The sequence below is a fragment of the Anomalospiza imberbis genome, chromosome 3, assembly GCF_031753505.1.
Source record: "Anomalospiza imberbis isolate Cuckoo-Finch-1a 21T00152 chromosome 3, ASM3175350v1, whole genome shotgun sequence".
Taxonomy (NCBI): Eukaryota; Metazoa; Chordata; class Aves; order Passeriformes; family Viduidae; genus Anomalospiza; species Anomalospiza imberbis.
The window spans coordinates 72037456-72055861 of NC_089683.1; the positions used below are offsets into that span (position 1 = coordinate 72037456).

An 18406-nucleotide genomic window follows, 5' to 3' on the forward strand; every position below is an offset into this window, starting at 1 on the left:
GAGGGTGGGCCAGCCATGGAGATGTGCCCCTGGTCTGGTGGGGATGCTGAGCTGCCCAGGACCCCATGGGGCAATACAGGGGCCACCTCCTTTTGAGCTCTGCAGCTGAGATGAAACGCAGACTGGTGAGGCTGGGCAGATTAAAGCGTGCATCAGGCAAGCCTGGTTCAGAGAACAGGATCAGGCTTGCACTTAACTTGACCCTGAGGGACTTGCAGAAGCTTAGGCAGGGACATGGCTTCTCTATCCCATACGTTTTGACTTACTGAGACATATGAGGCCTCAGGGCCTCTCAGAGGCCACATGTCAAATCCATATGGATAGTTTGTGCAGAGGAAATTGGTGGGGTCAGGAAGAGTGGAAGCTGCTCAGTGGTTTAGAGACACGTTGCCTGAAGTTCCTCTCCTGAGAAAAACAGAAAGCAGTTCAGCACCATGGATTTTCCATTTTCTCCGTTCCAATTTTTCCATTCATTTTCTCCATGCATATGTTAAGAGGGAGATGCTCAGTCACTCAGCTACTGGGTCATCTGTATCTGTTCCTGAATCATGTCCATCACTATGGTGTCAGGGACTGCAAATACAGAGAATCTGTGTTCATTAATCATGGCATTATAGGAAAATACACTGTTTTACCAACAGATTATTTTAATGAGTGATATCTTTACTTTGATACCTGAAGAACTGGACCTTTTGACAGAGCACCTTCATGTTTCCAGAGCCAGCTCCCAGGCACTTGGCTAAATTCCCTGCAGAGCCCTGTGCACCTGGAGTGGGGATTTGCAGCTACCCACTGGTAGTCAGTGGGTGGCCCTGCCCTAAGACACCCAGCTGCAGTGAGCCCAGCCCTACCAATAACACAGCAATGAGCTTTGCTCCGGCCAGCGGCCAGCCCAAGGCTCTGCAGGGCAGGGATGGATCTAGGGGCCATATGGATCCAGGTTGTGAGGCTTCAGCTGTGTTTATCCCAGCCTGTTTTTTCTCCCAGCTCACCTCCCACTGACACCTGCACACCTGCGTGGAGGGAATATTTGTGCCTTTCCCTGCTCCAGGGCACTGACAGCAGAGTTGCAGTCAGGACTCATTACCCACTCAGGGTGGGGCTGCAAAACTGAGGGAGGAGGAGGCAAAATCTACTCATGGCTTTACCTTAATTATTATTCTCCTTGCTGAGTCTTCTTCTTTCAGTATTGCCTCTGGTAGGAAAGATTTTTTTCTTACATACAATTGCTTAAAAGCAAAAGGAAAACTCAGCAAAATGAAACCACCACCACCACCAAAAAAATATCCACACAAGAAATCTGGGACTCATCCACTCCTCTGTTAATTAGCTTTAACAAAAACAATAAAACCAGAAAGCAAAGAAAAGGCCAATGAAGGTAATTGGGCTAGGCTGCTGTAAAAGCAGGAGCTGTGGGAAACAGGGACATGGCTGCAGACAACATCACCTTGTAGAAAGCCCAGACTTCTGAGGTCTGCCTCTCCCCTGAGTCCTATTTTGTGGCAAATCATAGTAGATGGTGTAATTATCACAGCTGTGCTTTAGACTGGTTTAAGAGGTCGATCTTTCCCGACCGCTTTTGGAGCACAACAGCAGTGGCAGGCAGATTCCTGCCAGCACAGCTCAGCTAAATCCACCAAAACAAGCAAACAAGCCTTCTGGAAGAACTTGCTGGGTGGTTTTTGCTGGATGCTTGTTTTCAATGACAAGTTTCCGAGGAAAACAGTAGCATTTTAAAACCTACATGTACAGCCAAGAAAGCTTGTGGACTTTTCCCTTCTCCTCTCCAGCAAATACTTTGCTGCCTCTCTTACAATGCCATTTCTATTGACGTAAAGCGAAGATAAGGAATGTTTGCCCATGCTGCCTTGCTCAGTTTTCCATGTGTGGCTTCTGGCTGATTTGCCATGTGCCCCTGCTGAGGTCTCAATCCATTTTCGACTGAAAGAGTCTGGGTTCTTGCTTGGCTTATCATGCCAACACAGCTGGCAACCCATTAATCTCCTGTTCCCGATGCCTTTACTTGAGTGGGAAAGTTCTGGTGCTTTTCAGTGGTTTGTATTTACAGCTAACAGAGGCTGGTGCTCAAAGACCCTAGGTCACTTCTCCACAACTACCAGAGCTGGGAGAGGTTCAGCATTTTCATCCTTGCTCTAACTCTCTCTGTTAAAGATACGGAGACCTGTAAAGCAGCAGAAGCAGCAGGTTTGAAGCCAGGATCACATTATCTACCAGTAGTGCCCTGCCCTCATTCACATCTTTAGTCTGAGGACTTCAAGATATCTACAAAGTACATTCTCAAACACTGACAAACCGAGGCCCAGTTTGCACTCGACAGAAGTTTTCCTGTAGAGTTTTGGGTTTTGGCACGTGAATTCTGTCTGCTCCCTCCCTAGCTAAGAAAGGACACTAATCTGCCAAGGTTATCCAGCAAAGGAGTCCTTGGAATTTCATTATGTTCAGAAAACTGTTTAAAACCAGACTGGTGAAAACACTACTTTGTGAAAGTAAACCATTCTGGAAGGGTTTGCCTTGTAGAGCCATGCTGGTAGTACTGTTTTGGCAACTCTTCATTTCAAAATCCAGCTCCAATGGACTAGACTTGCAATTTCTCAGGTCCAGCCTTGTATGGAGGTGAGGGAGTCCCAGGAAGAGATGGGATGCTTGAAAGGGAAAGAAAACCTTATACTGTGCCTGGCTTCTATGTCTGATTATGTATACCTATTATGGTTGAAAAGTGCTGTCCTAAAGACTTGGGAATTTGAAGTTTTCATTCTGTCCCTGAAAAAAGAAATATAATGCCTGCATAACTGCTTTCCACTATACCAAATCTGCTCACAGTTCTCTCCCAAAGCAGATTATGGGGTGGGGCATGGTGTGTTGAGAAGTGCAAGTACCTGCTCCTCCCCAGCTGTGGCTGCCAGCAGCAGGGATGTGGGATGGGCACAGCTGGCTCAGCTAAGCTGGAGATCAGGGAGGCACCTGGGAGCATCCACATACATCCACCTGAGTCAGGACAGTGCTGTTTTGGATGGCAGGGTTTGCTCCACACCAAGTGAATCCTATTCTTTGGTTTCCTGCCTTTGTGTTACAAAGAAGCACAGAAAAAGCCATTACTTTCCTCCTCTGCTAAGCTGTCCTGGAGCTGTGCTTGCTTTCCTGCAATTCCTGCCCTCCAAGTCAGGCAGCTATCAGGGAAAAACATCCTGCTCATTTTCAATAAAACTAACACTTGCATTGGCTTGTTCCAAGCCTTTCAATCCCCACCAAGGACATCCTAGCATCCGCTTTTGGAAAAGATCTTTAAATGTGGAAAGGGAAAAAGCTTTTCAGCAGTGGCTATGGGGTTCTTCCAAGTTTGATACCATGAGGAAGTGGCTGGCTCCAAAAGAGATAACACTAAGACCAGTTGTTCTTTTTCAGACTTTCAGAGTAACCAACTAAAAATGCACAGGACAAACGGTCTGCAAAGGCAGATTAGCACAGATGGATTGGCTGGGCCAAGCTTTCAGGAGTGGGAGGGTGCAGAAGCAGGCATGGAAGCATCCCTGTGAAGCAGACAGATCTCTCTGCTCTCCTCACATTCCAGCATTGTTAACAAAAGTGAAGGGTACCATAAGGAAGCTGGTTTGACCCCTCATAAAAGGATGTGTATGGCCCAGTGAGAGGTGCCCCTGGGGACACCCCACAGTGGTGGGGAGGTGGTGGATTTCCCCTGGGAGTATTGATCTACTAGCCTCTGATCACTCTGGCTGGTGACCATTTCAGCCCGATCTGAGCTTATTTTACAAGTACCATATCACTCAGCATTATAAGACTGTTTAGTGTCCTGGTTCTCTATGCCTAGGAACACATGGACTGATCACTTTCTTGCATTCCCATTCCTCTCACAGTGTTTGCATTTTGGTTTAAGATGTCAAAAACCTCTCTCCTGCCTCACTGCTTACTCCCTCTGCACTCCCTGCTCTACACCAGCCTGGGTTGTAGCTGCCTCTTCCTGGTTCTCCAGCCAGGTCTGATCAAATGATCCTCTGTCACATTCATTTGCAAACAGGGACCTTATTCTTACACACAGCCCTGCACCTGAAATGCAAAGATATATTCCTGCACTTACTTTATCAATGTAAAAGTGTCAGCATTTTTAGGCCTGGCCACTGAAGACTCCCTGGTCCAGAAACAAGCTCTGCATCTCCTATGGTGTAGCTGGAGTCTCCCTGGCACCTCCCAGCTCTTTCTCAGCAGGCCTGTGAGACCAGACCCCTTATATCTGTTGTGCCATAAGGGGGGATATTTTGGGAAAGAAACCCCAGGTCTGGCAAGCTGCTCTGGATCTTGACTCCCCTCTGAAGCAGTCCTGAAACTCTGGCAAAGTGAGGGGTTTGGGTATGGTATGTGGATGGGGTGCACAGAGTAGGCTATTGAATTATGGTCCACACGGACTGCTGGGGTGCATCCCCATTCAAGGAGACTTTGGATATTTAATCAGTGTGAAAACAAAACCGATACCTCACATAACCCTGTAAAGAAAACTGATGAAGGCTTTTTAGCCTGTCTAAAAAGAAAATGTCTGCTGTACAGAAAATACCTCTGTGATAGACGACTTCAGGAACACAGGTTACGTCACTGAAGACTGGGGTAGAGCGTACATGGGAGATGTTGGATTGCAGTCCACTTGAGCATGAAGGCCATGGAGATCTATCTGCCTGTGCGGTCGCATGAAGATGCCCATGAATGCAGGTCACCTCAGTTCCAGCATGGACTGAAGAGAGTGGTCACATCAGGGATGAGAGCAGGGCTGGAGCAGGAACCAGCAGAGGCAGCCAGTAGGGTTTCTTCCCAGGAGCGTCACAACTGTCAAGAAGGCTATGGCTGAAAAGTTACTCACTAGTCTTCTCTAACAGGGAAGGGAATGCATAGGAAAAAGGAAAGTTTTCCCAGCTGATGGAAAGAACCCCTAAAGAACAGAAGCATGGAAGACTAGATTTTTGACAGCTGTATCAGGAGTCCACCTGGGGAACTAGTGGGGTTGTGCCAGCTAAGAAAGCCTAAGAAGGGGATTCACCTGTTGGCTGACAAGCAGTCTAGCCAAGAGTACCTGTGCTGCAGACATCACGCCCGTTTCCAATGCAGGCAGCTCTGCTCTGGCTCCTCAGAGATGTGTCCAAACTGAGCTGTCTTTTCTCTGCTCAGCTCTCTCCTCCATCACTCCCACCAGTGTGTAGCACATTATCTAAGCATGTTTTCTTCTCCTCCAGCTTAGTTCTTGGACCTCCTCCATCTCCAGGTTGTCTCTGTAAACGGGGCTCCTGTGGCAGAAACAGAAGTATAGTTATAAATCCCAGTGAGCAGAAGAGCAGTGAAATGCAATATACTCCAGGGCAGGGGCAGTTCCACCACTCAGATGTTTGGCAAAGCTGGTATCTTTGTTATTTTTCTTACCAAGACATTTATCTGCCACCACCTAGGTCTTATCCAGTGTGTCCCCAGCAGTGCCCAGGTGACCTGCTGGGTCAACTGCTTTATCCTTGCTCTGAGCCAGCAGGGAGAGTCCTGGGAAGAGCTCCCAGCTCTGGTGCACCCAGAGGGGTGTGCACCAGCCCCAAGGCAGTGAGAGGCTTACACAACAAGCTGGCAAATTGGTGACTGTCACACAAAACCAGGACATGCAGTGCTTTTCAGCAACTGTGACCCCAGATCAGCTGAAAAGGATTTTGAAAGTGAGATAAAGGGCTCACCTCCCACCGTGATTCTCCTGCAGAGGGACTGCAGATAGGAGGCTAGGGTTAATTTGTTTCCTGAATGAACTAGGAATTTGGGAGCCTTGAAGCAATTGTGCTTTGTTTTGGTTTTGTGAGGTTTTTTTCCAGGTTTATCTTAACAATGGGTTTTTTCTGTGAGTTTTTGGTACCCTGTCCTAAATTCAATCAGAACTTAGCTGGCAGGGTGGTGAGAGTTTATTGTGTTTAATAATGTGTGCTACTTACTGATACCATTCCCCAGGTAGTGAAAACTACCCTGAAATCCATATATAGAGCATGAAAATGTTACTAAAAAAAGCTCTGGCAAATACATTTTTTTAAACCACAAATCAAATGTATAAGTAGCAGTATTTTGTACTTCTCTAGCCCTTTCTGCTCACAGTTCTCATAGAACAGCCTCAAAGGCACTTACCTAGAGTCACAGCAGGTCAGAGCAGTCCTTTAGAAAAGCTGCCTTTTCTTTCCTGGCTTGCTGTCCTTTCCTTGCTCTCTCCCTCCCTTCCTATTCTTCCCCTTTCTTTTCTCACCAATTCGCCTACCAATGATCGGCACAGTTGAGTCACTGGGATCCAACTCTGAAAAATGGATGGAGGTATCACAGATGGATATTTTTCCTGATCTTGGGGTCTCTCTTTTTGACAATGATCACTATCTTGGTGACAGTCCTGCAGAGCAGGCCATACCCTTCCCCTGAACAAGCTGCAGTCCATCACGTCATGTTCAGAGCGTGCTGCCTCACTCCCTCACCTCTCTCCCTGTCAAGCTTTTCAAGTTTCTGCAAGAAAAGAAAAAAAGAAAGCTTTCATTCTCCAAGGCCAGCATCCAGTTCATATTTTTTCTATCATAGGGAAAATGATAAGCCAGGGTATAACAATGACCTACTTCACGTTCTGATAATATAATTTCCTCTCTCTGTCATTTTTCTCGAAGAATAACATTTGACTAACACGAGCATGTAGGATAGAGCAAAAGCTTTTCTGTGAACTGGCTGATAATGCGTCAGATTCAGCCCTGAGACAGACAACTGCCACCCTGTTGACCTATGAGGAGTTAAGCCTGTTTATCCCTCAGCTTAGAGCTCTGAAAACAATTGGGTTCAAACCTGTAAGATGTGTGCATGTGATAGGATTGAGGCCAAAAGCTCGGAAACTGGGGCTATCTGTTACAGCATCCCTTCACCAATGCCCCCTCAGCCCACTGCCACCACGGCTGCCCAGGAGCTGCTCTGACTTGCTGCTGTGGTGCAAATGGGCCCCCCCTCTGCAAAACAACTGGTTAGCTCATCCTCTTACACAAAAGGCTACTGTACTGAGCAGGGTACATTACAGTATAGGGCAACCATGCAGCTCTGAATCCATTCACGCCCCCCTTCCCTGAGCACAGAAACAATGCAGACTCTTACAGCTATCCCACTGCAGCCTACTTAGCTCAATGCATCAGCTGTACTTGTCTGATGAAGGTGTTTAAAAATGTTCATGTGGCATTTTTTGCTTGCAGCATTGCGTGAGGAGATTTCTCACATCATCTTTCAGTGCCGTTCAGATGGGTTGTCACCCAGTGCATATTGCCCGCCCTCTCATCTGCCACCTACAGGAGTTTTCCTTGTGGTTGTGCGTCTTTTCTGTTAGTGAGTTCTCGTCATGGCATTGATCCAGGACATGAATTTGCCATTTGCCATTGCTGGTAAGGGGTGATGTGGCTTGCACATCCTTGTGCCCTTGGTTGGGCCACATCCCGGTGTGGTGTCACAGACTGCAGTACATCTGCTCGCCTTCTCTTTGCCAAAACTGGACAAAATGGACAGAAATTAGTCTGCTGTCATGATTTCATCATGTCAGGACAGACTGCCCAAGATGGCCAAAGCCAACCAGCTTACAGTCTTTATTGTATTTACTGTCAGCATACTTCCTGGATGCTGACATCCAGCATCATATGCCATTCCACAGTACTAACAAGGTACCTGATTTATGGGACGCTGCTTAGAGTAAAAGGTAGTTAAAATATAATTATAGTACTCCTTTTATTTCTTTCCTTGCATAAATGTGGTATGAAGCTAGTCCGGTCTATTGACTTTTCTCCAATTTCTTGTTCCCTGAGGTGGAAAGTTCCTCTAGATTTCAGGAGATGGAAAACTACCAGCTGCTGGGCTCTGGCAGAAGGGTAACACAAATCTTGGCTTGGAGATGGATACTCCTCTTGACAGCTCTGCTCGTCAGGCATAGCAGGCCTTTCTATCAGAGCTCATGTGTCCAGGAGACAACTTTCTTGGGTGCTGCTCAGAGCCTGAAGAATAAACTCTGAAGGAATTAGACCCTGAAAAGCTGTACCTCTTCCCAATGTGCATGCCTCTCACCAGCAATGCCTTCCCTTGTGCAGAGACAAGAAGAGGAAGCTGGGCATACACTGGGAACCATGCAGAATAAAATGTGACACTGGGCTGCAAATGTGGCTCTGCCCCCTGCACAGAGCAGTAGGGAGGAAATGCACCGGGAATAACAGTATCCAGTCTCCATACTCCATGCAGTTCACCAGAAATGACTGAAGATACTCCTTGTTTTAAGCAGATCCGGACTACCTTCAGAGTTTCATTGAAAAGCAACATGTTTACAATTCAGAAGAAGGGACACAAGCCTCTGTGCAATAAATCAATTTTCCTTTTGTCTCACTTTAAGGAAAAGGAGAACCTATGGCAATTTTTGTTACTGGGGTTGGTTCCTGACTTTGATCGGGGATGTGATTTGTCACCTGCATCACTCTAATACTGAGCTTATACTGTTGCAATAGCATCGCCACTCAAGATGTTACCACACCCAGGTAGCTCTGAGCTCCCTCACCATTACAGCACAGCAGCCACACAGTAATCTCAGGCCTTTCAGTGGAATACCTGCTGGGCTGAAGGCACCTAATGCTGAATAAAACGCTGTGATTTTGCAGCCAGGTGGCCGTGGAGCATGCTTGCTGTATGGCTCGGTTATGGAGGCAGCAAACCCAAGAACAAGTGTGGCAAGAAGCTGCAATGGCGGTAACCTTTCAAACAACTGCAGCTGTTTGCAAAGCGAGCCTGCAATGCACACATAATGTTTTTCCCTTTTGCCTCAAGAATAAGCCAAATTAGCATTATCCTGGCACAACTGCATCCATACTCTAGGGAATTAGCTGCAGTAGTATTGCTAAAGCAATTCCGCTTTTCTAGGTATACAGGCTATAATTACACTAAATTAAAATAGAATGCTTTTGTTCTAACTTTGGCTTCCCCACAAGGACTTGTACCAAAATAACCAAAGGTATGAATTAAGCCATTTCAGTTATTTTAGTATAAGCCTGAGTGCAGGCAGGCTCCTGCTCCAGTCCTTCTACCTTGGCAGACTCAGCTGTCTGGGTGATCTCTCACAGGCTTCATCACAGAGGGATAAATGTATGAAGGCACCCAGTGGGAAGCCGGGTTTGGTTGTAGCTGGGTGCCCTGTGATGGCTCTCTCTGGGGTTAATGCTATGTGTGACAGCACCATCTTTGTTCATTTAAGGGAAGGTAATTCTGCAGGACGGTGATGTCCCACAGGAGGGTCAATGGCCCCTCAGGGTCACACGGAGCTTCTATGCTCTGCTGGTTGCTGTGCTCCATCCCTGCCTGGCTGTGCTCCCTGCAGGGAGTGGGAGCTGCTGAGCTGGCATGGGCTCCAGGGAGATGTTTTTTTCCCACACCTTCAATTGCACGTGGAGTGTATTCAACCTGGGGTGTTTGCAGCTGCTTTCAGCCAGAGAGGACCTTGGCTTTGGCCCCGCTTCAGAATGTCCAAAATGTCTATGTGCAAAACAGCCATGGCCTCATGGAAAGCCACAGTGACTCTTCCCATGGGAGAGGCCAGGGCACTTAGGAAAAGATCAGCTGTACAGGGTGCTTTTTTCCATGAGACGTGAGCCTTTGCAGGGCCTTTGGTGGTTAGACCGCACCGCTACAGGGTTTAAAGGATCAGGAAGATGTCAGCTCCAGTGACCAGGGGAAATACAGATGGGGTATGATGGGCAGCTACAGCACGTGCTGCCTCACGTGGGTTTCCACTTCACTGAGGGAAATGGGGAAGCAGCACTTCAGGACTCACTGGCAACTCAGTGATGCTGAAAAGGGTGAACTGAAATCACAGCTCTGCCATACACTTACCAACACTGATTTGGGTAAGTTCAGATATATGCACTTGCTGCCTGTCAAATGAGGCACCTCCAGGTGGTGTGGTTCATATTTGTATGGTGCTTCTAAGGTTCCCGTAGGAAATGCGTTAATAATGTTACCAATTGAGAACAGAGCCAGGCTATTCATCAGCCTTTCATGTTCAGCGTTTTATTGCAAAACCTTCCATGGCCAGCTTATTTCAAAGGTGCTAAAGATGAGGTGCCCCTTTTTCTACGGCACACGGCCCAGCTTACCCCTCCCCAAGGGTGCAGGCGGGAGCTCACTCAGCGGCTTCCACGGCAAACACGCCGAGAGCACCCGTGGAAACCTGGGGGCTCTCCTGCCCTGCTAAGCGCGACGCGCTCCCCGCCGCGAGCCGAGCGCTGCCCGGCTCAGCCGGACGGGCCCTCACGGCGGGCCGGACGGCACCGCCCCCTCCGTCGATCCCAGCCAATGGCGCCGCGCGGCGGGGCGAGCGGACCAATGAGAGACGCGCCCGCGCGGCGGGACCCGCCCCCCTCCGCCCGCCCGCCCGCGGCCGTCGGTGAGCGCGCGCGGGGCGCCGCGGCGCCGCCTGGCGGCCGCGGCGCGCGGAGCCGCGCGGCGCCGGCTCCTCCCCGCGCCGGCGATGTCACGCGGCGGCGCGGGGCCGGCGGCCGGGACTCTGGCGCGCGGGGCGCGGCGGTAGCAGAGCCGCCGGGAGCCGCCGCCGCGCCGGGAGCCGCCGCCACCGCCCGCGCCCGGGAACCGCCAGCGCCGCCGGGGCTGGCTTCGCGGCGGTCGCGCCGCTCCTGCCGGCCCGCCGGGGCCCCGCACCGCTCGCCCGCCGCCGCGCCCCGCCGCCCCCCAGTCGGCGGCCCCGGGCAGCGCGCCGCCCCCCGGGCCGCGGGGCTCTGCGTGGCCGCGCGGATGCCGCCGCAGCAGGAGGGCGAGGCGGGATACATCAGCAAGCCGGTGCCGCCGGGCGGCTGCGAGGTGCCGCCGGTGCCCCCGCGCAGGGTGCGCAGCGGGCGGGCGGCGGCGGCGCTGGGAGCGGCGCTGGGCGGCCGCTGCCGGGCGGCGGGGTCCGGGGCCGTGGCCGGAGCCGGAGCCGGAGTGGGGTCCGAGCCGCGGCGCAGCATCAAGTGCGTTCTGGTGGGCGACGGCGCGGTGGGGAAGACCAGCCTGGTGGTGAGCTACACCACGAACGGGTACCCCACCGAGTACATCCCCACCGCCTTCGACAACTTCTCCGGTAAGTGACCGGGGCGGCCGCGGGCACCGGGGCGGCGGGAGGGGGTTTTGCCGTCCTGGGGAGCGACGCGTCCCGCCGGTGCCGTTCCCGGGGTTGTGGCTGCGCTGCGCGGAGGCGGCGAGATGTCCAGGTTCGGTGATTTCATTATGTATTTATGGGGAGCGGGACTCTACGAAGCAGCACCGAGCTTGTCAGGCTGCCATCGTAGCAAGCAGCACCGGCCGGTCTCCGGTGTAACGGAGCCAGGCTGGCAGCGGGTGTCATGCCCGGCCGCACGGCCAGAGCCGGGCTTTAATTGGGAACCCTCCGGTGGAGAGCTCAGAGCTGTCGGGGGCATGGGAAGCTCCTAAAGGGCCGGTTTGAATACTCGCCTTGTCTCGCTCTTACAAAGCGAGAAGTCCAGGGGTTTCTGTACGCTTCAGCGGGGGCTTCTCTTGTCCCGGGCGTGCTGAACGTGTACGAGGAAATAAAGCTAAACCCCTCTAGCAGAAGAATATCCCGGACTGCCGGGCTCGCTCTCCGCGCTGCCTGCGCAGGACTTGTGCCGTCCCTGTCTAACTCATTCTTGTAGTAAAACGAATCGGAAAGCCCTGAAGGGCTTGCTTGTGTGCGCCCTTGTGTTAGCGACCGACTCCCTTCCAGCTCTGCTAAGTTGTTAAATCTAAAATAATGTAAGAAAAGGCTGTTAGAGCTGAGGGATGGTAAATCTTCCCTTTAATTTTTTTTTCTTTAACGGAAAACATGTAAAGTTGAATTCACCGTAGTTTTCCTCCCCTCCCTCCTTTCTCTCCGAAAGCTGTTGTGTCTGTCGATGGGAAGCCGGTGAGACTTCAGCTCTGTGACACAGCTGGTCAGGTCAGTGGAGCCACTTACTTGATTTAAGTGACAGCGGGAGGGGAGAAGTCGTTGCTGTTGCGCAAAGTAGTCCTGCAAATGACTTCATGGATTTGAAAGTATTCCCAGTGTTTGATCATGTTATTATCTGCTGTCATTTTCACTGCTGCTTGACTCACTGCTTTGCGTGTCTGTTGAAGGGTGGGGGACGTGCTGTTTCTCCATATAGGGGCTGGGCACAGGCTGCTGCTCTGCTGGCTCAAGCAGCAGCTCTGTTTAGCCTGCCTAGAAAGGCTGAACATATTGGGGATTCAACGGCCACCTGGTTTTCTCTTCGAGTGGTTGTCACTGTCTTTATTTTTGCTTAATAACTGCAAGTTTAAGAATTAGGGTGTTTGGTATATACACATGCAAAGCAACCACAGCTGTAGGTGTCCAGAGATAGAGACTGTGTTTTTCAAGGGACAGAAGCTGGAGGGAGAAAGCAGTGCTATTGAGTGTTGTCCATGGAGGCTTCATATTCGCCATTCCATCCCATTTAGAAAGTGCTGCTTCTGCAAAGCTGAGGTTTGCTGTAATCTGCAACCTGAAGAGATGAGGCTGGCTGATGCCTTTCATCTCCTACTTTGCCTGATACATTAAAAAAGCCCATGTCTTATCGCCTCAGATTTTCTGGAAGACCCAGGCTTGTACCACCCTGAGCAGTGTGCAACATTGCTTGCCAGGGGTTGAGGCTGGATAACCAAAAGTAGCCAAAAATATTTTGCTACCTCGCTGCATTTGAAGGCAGTGGTAGTTAGGGTCCTGTGCAGCTTTGTGGATCTAGGTCTACATCTTCACCAAAACCACGCTGAAAAATCTCAGTGGTCTTACCATACAAACCTATTTAGATGAGTAGTAACTGGGTGCCCTACTTAGGAATGGGGTTTTAAGGGCTATGCAGTAGTAGACAGCAGTGTGCCCTACAAACCAGAGCTAAAATCCTACAAACAGCCATCTGCAGGTAGTGATATAAAGTCAAACAGCAGAAATGTCCCATGATTTTGTGTGCTGCTGAAGAGTTGGGATGGTACCGCAACAGTCTTGGCTGTGCATGTTCGTATGCAGAGCATGGCAGGTGAAATTGCCATTGGGTGACAGCCTGCAGACATGCAGTCCCTGTGGAAATGCAGCTGCAAGCTGCAGGAGGGATGAACAGGTCCTGTCACCTCTTGCCTTCCCTGCCCTTAATGGTTAAGGTGTTTGCTCTGGTGGCCCAAGTGCAGCTGGAATGAGTAAAGTTACTGCCTTTAAAATGAAGGGGTAATCTAAACTGACAAAAATTGTCCTAAGTAAAAGATTCCTGGCTGGATACTTTGATAAAACTGCTGCTGGGAGATGGCTGCTGAAATCTGGAGCTAAAAAAAGCACTCCAGGCAGCAGGGAAATTCTGTTTCAGCATCACTAGCCCGAAGAGGTGTAGAATCCCTGCATGCCATGTGCCTACCATTGAAATGGCAGGAGTGTAATTGGATATAAAGGGAACTGTTTCATCTTAGTAAAAACTCTTCAGATCTAGGGTTTGCTTCCAAGCCAATTGAATTGAGCCCTTTTGAGGTTTCGAATGTAGCAAGGAGAGGCAATTACATGGCAGGGTGCCTTTCTGCAAACAGCCCTGTTGTTCAGAGCAGCATCTCTCAGTGAATGTGGGGTTTTTCTTGAGCTGAGTGGTGAGAGCCTGGTTTCTTCTGAGGCTCAATCTGAGAATCAAGAGACCTAATGAATCTTACTGTTTTGACTGGTGTTTTATAAATGTCTGTCTCTCTCAGAGATATTGCTGCAAAAAATTCATTTGAGCAGAACAAGATTTCTGAGGCTTCCAGGGGGCTTTAAACTGCATATCCTGGGCCTCCAGAGGCTTTAAAGCAAAATTTCACTTCTCAAAAATTAACATGCAGCTTGCAATTCAGCAGAAAACTGAGAGATATATTTAGCTTTATGTTTCTGTGCCTTTTCAATTCCAAGCATTTGAGAACATGGTCCATTTTAATTAAATGTCACTGCCACTGAGGCAAATCCTACCAGTTCAGGCTGCTAGTGCTACCCTGGTTTTATCCTTCTGTCAGTATAAAAGCAGCCTGCCTGGAGTAGCCCTTGCTTCTAGCTGCATTCTTCCCTGAGGATCAGCACACCTTTGTTACCATGAGGTGTTTGACTTTCTTGTGGCTGCACCTGAAGCTGAAAAAGGGCCTTGCTTTGCTGGAGTTTGCACTAAAAGGAAAAAAAAAAAACCAAACCCAGACGGGTATTGCTGGGAGGCATGAGTGCAGTTTGTTTGATGTGGCATGGGTGGGAGGGAAAGGTAAAGCTCTTACTCTATGCCATTGGCATGTTAAGCCTGCACATTTTAAGTCATTATTGCTCCCATCAGATTTAAATCCCTGGGCACAATGGCAGGGAAATTATTCCCATATCCTGTAGGATGTTGCTAAGTAGCTACCAGTTTAAAAGCAGACTCCAGGAAAGGTACCCAGAAAGGTACACATGCTGCTGCGTATCTGCTTTGCCCTTGCCCAGGTCTGTCAGCAGAACAGCTTTGAGGTACACGGTGCTCTCCTCAGAGCTGCTCACTGACTCACCCTGGAAGAGGTGGGTCTGGAGAAAGTGCTCTCCCTCTTCAGTTTGTGGCTCTGTGTGCCGTAACCCGCTTCCCGCAGCTTTGCTTCTTTGCTGAAGTAGGGCAGAGGGCCTGTGTGCAAAGAGCAGAGGAAATATTTAAGCACTTGAAGTAACCTGCAGCATTAGTTGGAAAATCTCATGTACGCGGGGAAGCTACCACCTTTGTCCTGTGTGCCCAATGGTGGCAGGGTGCCCACTGGCTGGTAGCCACAAGACCTCAGGCTGGGCACAGGTGGCTTCTGCTTGTGTCACACCTTGCTGAGTGGTCTGGGTGCTCATTTTGGGGTGCATGTTAAGATGGCAGTGGCATGTGGTCCTCAGCTTCCCCAAGGCTCAGGGCAGGCTAGAGCTGCTCTTCCTGTGGAGTGCTAACACAGTTTTGTTCTGTGCAGGATGAATTCGACAAGCTCAGGCCTCTGTGCTACACCAACACGGACATCTTCTTGCTGTGCTTCAGCGTGGTGAGCCCTTCGTCCTTCCAGAACGTGAGTGAGAAGTGGGTTCCCGAAATTCGCTGCCACTGCCCCAAGGCACCCATTATCCTGGTTGGGACACAGTCAGACCTCCGGGAGGATGTCAAAGTCCTCATCGAGCTGGACAAGTGCAAAGAAAAGCCAGTCTCGGAGGAGGCTGCAAAGCTCTGCGCTGAGGAAATAAAAGCCACGTCCTACATCGAGTGCTCCGCTTTGACTCAGAAAAACCTCAAGGAGGTCTTTGATGCAGCCATCGTGGCTGGTATTCAGTACTCAGATACCCAGCAGCAACCAAAGAAATCCAAATGTAGGACTCCAGACAAGATGAAAAACCTCTCAAAATCCTGGTGGAAAAAATACTGCTGTTTTGTATAGGGGTTGCATGGACCTGAGTGCTGCTCTGAGGAAATCAATAGAGGCTATATTAGCTGAAATCTCAATTTGTGTCGTCTTGAGTGTATAGTGTAGATCTGTATGTATGTGTATATGTTGCTACTGGATAACTCAGTTGCCCTTTCGAGGATTGCAGAAGGATTCTTAGTTAAATAATTGCTATGTATCAGGTCTGGCACCCGGTTTCGTGACCAGAACTTCTCATTAAGGAAAAAAAGCACCATGTGTCTGTGAGCATAGAAGGATTTGTCCAAAGGATTCAACTTCTTCTGTTGTAAGGTGTATCTGATGGGGCAGAGCACAACAGAGGCCTTCATTGCCAGGGCTTTGCAGGAGGAACGCACAAGCAACGGTGGAAATGTAGAGCTCTGTACGTGGACGATCAAAGGGAAAAATAACACTGTGCCTCCTAACTGACATTTGTAGCTTTAAAACCCCACTCCTGCTCTCTTTGTGTCTTCCCAAGCCAGTGCTCTTAGGGATCACTTTTAAAGGGTATGCAAGAGGTGTAATATATACGCAAATGCCGTGGTTAAAAAGGTCATGGGTATACCTTCAGCTTGTGGTGAGGGAACCTAATCCCTTATGGAGCTGACATCTCATTTGTTACCTCCTGACTTTCAGAAAGTCCTTTTTGTCCTCCCCCTGCCTTTCCCAGGAAGCCGAGTGGAAGCCCAAGAGCCAAGCTTTTAACTCGCTACCTCGAGCAGTGGCGATTTCCTCTGTGTTTTTGCAGACATGACAACAGTTCATCTATTTCAGCTCAAAGGAATGTAAATACTCTTGTGTTGGGGTTTTATTTTTTTTTTAAGCGATGTAACAAATACCTGTGCAGCACCGTATAAACCGCATCTGGTTTTAAGTCTACAGCCAAGAATTTCAGGATGCCCATTTTACCTTTTAAGGCTGCTAAACAAATAACAAATCAGACAGATTGAATTTATAACAAACTGGACTCTAGAAACTGAGGCTGCTGCATCCTCTTCATGATGCTGTTTCCAACCAAGTTAATGTTTCCCTTCTAAAGGCAACAGTCACTTGTGGTTGAATCTTGTCCAAGCTCATAGTTGTGAAATTGTCTGAGGCCATCCCCAAAATATAACCAATACTTCTTTTTTTTTTCCAGATCAGTCCAACAGATTAATTGAAATGTGCCTGAAATGTAGCTGAGGGATGAACATAGAGCTGAGTGTGACCTGTTCTCTGACTGAATCTGGTTCCTACTGAGTTCTAAGCCTAATTGCAGTTCTAGTGTGTTCAAGAGACCCGAATGATAATGTGACTCTCTGCAAGGATCAGTATTTAAAACTCTTCTGCAGAGGACATTTAGTTTGTGCTGTATGCCTGCCTTTTTATGGCCACAATTACTTTTTTTCCCTCCCCTAGATAGTTCAAGATCAAATTATACTTCTTTTTTTTTTTCCTTTTGGCCCTAGCCTTGAAGTGACCTTTTCCTTATTCTTAAACTAAACTGTAGTGACAGAAGGCCAGAACCTTTTCTCATCAGAAATGAATCAATGTCTGATACAAAGAACTGTGGAGGCTGTTTGAGTTGATAAAGCTGACCACAGTTTACCTCCTGGCCCATTAAGGAAAATGACACTGTAAATGGATTCTGGGCTGTTGGCATAGACTCCACAGAACAGTATTTTTTCCTTCTCTGCAGAAGAATGAGTGCAAAATGGGTAATGTTCCATCACTGAAAACTTGAAAATGGGATGGAAATCTTTACCTAGGGTCTAATTCAATAAAAATATGTTGGCTTCTGCACTGGAAGAGCCTGGAAAAACAGTTTCCATAGCACAGAAGCTGGATGCATTTGACTTGGTTGCATCTGGTTAGTAATGGTTTAATATTTACTGATCCTGAAGTTAACATCTGAGCCTTTGTATTTCTTACTCAAATGCTTTGATGGGATTTCAGATATGCAGTCACGCCAACATCTTGGAGAAAAACAAAGCTAGATTTCTCCTGGGTGCTTTGCTTCTCTGTAAAAAGTAGTCTTGATCGCTCAAAAATGTGGGTTTGAGGAGGAGACAGGCTTGAATCTGAGCAGCTTCCATTTACAAAAATAACAAAATTTCCTCTGCAAGATCATACTGCTTGGTATCATACTGAACTGGAAGCAGTAGGTTATAAGCAGCCTGTTTCATAATCTGGAGTAGCATTACTTTTGAATGTAGCCAGCTGTGACTGTTTCTGAAGATGTGATTTATATACAACTTGTTATAGCCCTTTACTAGCTATGTGTAAACTGAGGTCTAATAACTCTATGGGTACTGCTCTACATGGGGCTACACAGGGTCTAGGTTTTAGAAATCTTTCTTTTTAAATTACCAGTATTTTATGAGCATAAATGAAGGGGAGATGCCTCTATGTAGTCTATATTCTGATGTGCCTTATAAAAAAACTGTCTTCTGTTTTCTAAGTGTAGGCTATATTCCAAAAGAAATATTTCATGTGAGAATGATATAAATGAGGTATTTGAAAATAAATTTTGACCTGTGTATGTGTCTGCCTCTGCTGCCTGCTCGAGGGGGCTGGAGGGCAGTCCCTTGGCCATGCACTGTGCTAATATCCAGCAACATACTGGGACTGTGCTCCCAGCGCCCCAGCAAAAGGCCTTTTCCCAGAAAATACAGCCTTTTCCCTGCACTGCCCCAGCTCCAGGGGGCTGGGCTGGGTGGGAAGGGTACAAGGGCCAGCTTTCTGTCTCCCTGCCAACACAGCATCTTGCTGTGGCCCTGTGAGGCATGGACAAGCTCATTGTGCCTGGCCCTGAAAGTGGGGTGAGTGGCAGGGAGCACAGCATAACTGGAGTGTTTTGCCTGCTGCATTAGTGTCCTGGGGGAGCCAGAGAGGATTTTTGGAAAAGCAGAGCCTGCTC

The 18406-nt window shown here is 48.8% G+C and overlaps 1 protein-coding gene across 1 annotated transcript; it reads left to right on the forward strand.

Annotated features, from left to right (window-relative positions):
- The first annotated feature begins 10722 nt into the window (after positions 1-10722).
- On the forward strand, positions 10723-18028 carry RHOU (ras homolog family member U). Its single transcript, XM_068185085.1, has 3 exons — positions 10723-11161; positions 11958-12016; positions 15046-18028. The coding sequence occupies exons 1-3, from the start codon at positions 10837-10839 to the stop codon at positions 15499-15501; spliced, it is 840 nt and encodes a 279-aa protein (XP_068041186.1). The 5' UTR covers positions 10723-10836; the 3' UTR covers positions 15502-18028.
- The last annotated feature ends 378 nt before the right edge of the window (positions 18029-18406 follow it).

Coding starts and splice junctions, on each gene's coding strand:
- RHOU (XM_068185085.1), top strand. CDS start 10,837: ATGCCGCCGCAGCAGGAGGGCGAGGCGGGATACATCAGCAAGCCGGTG. Junction 11,162..11,957: donor CGCCTTCGACAACTTCTCCG/GTAAGTGACCGG, acceptor TCTCTCCGAAAG/CTGTTGTGTCTGTCGATGGG. Junction 12,017..15,045: donor TCTGTGACACAGCTGGTCAG/GTCAGTGGAGCC, acceptor TGTTCTGTGCAG/GATGAATTCGACAAGCTCAG.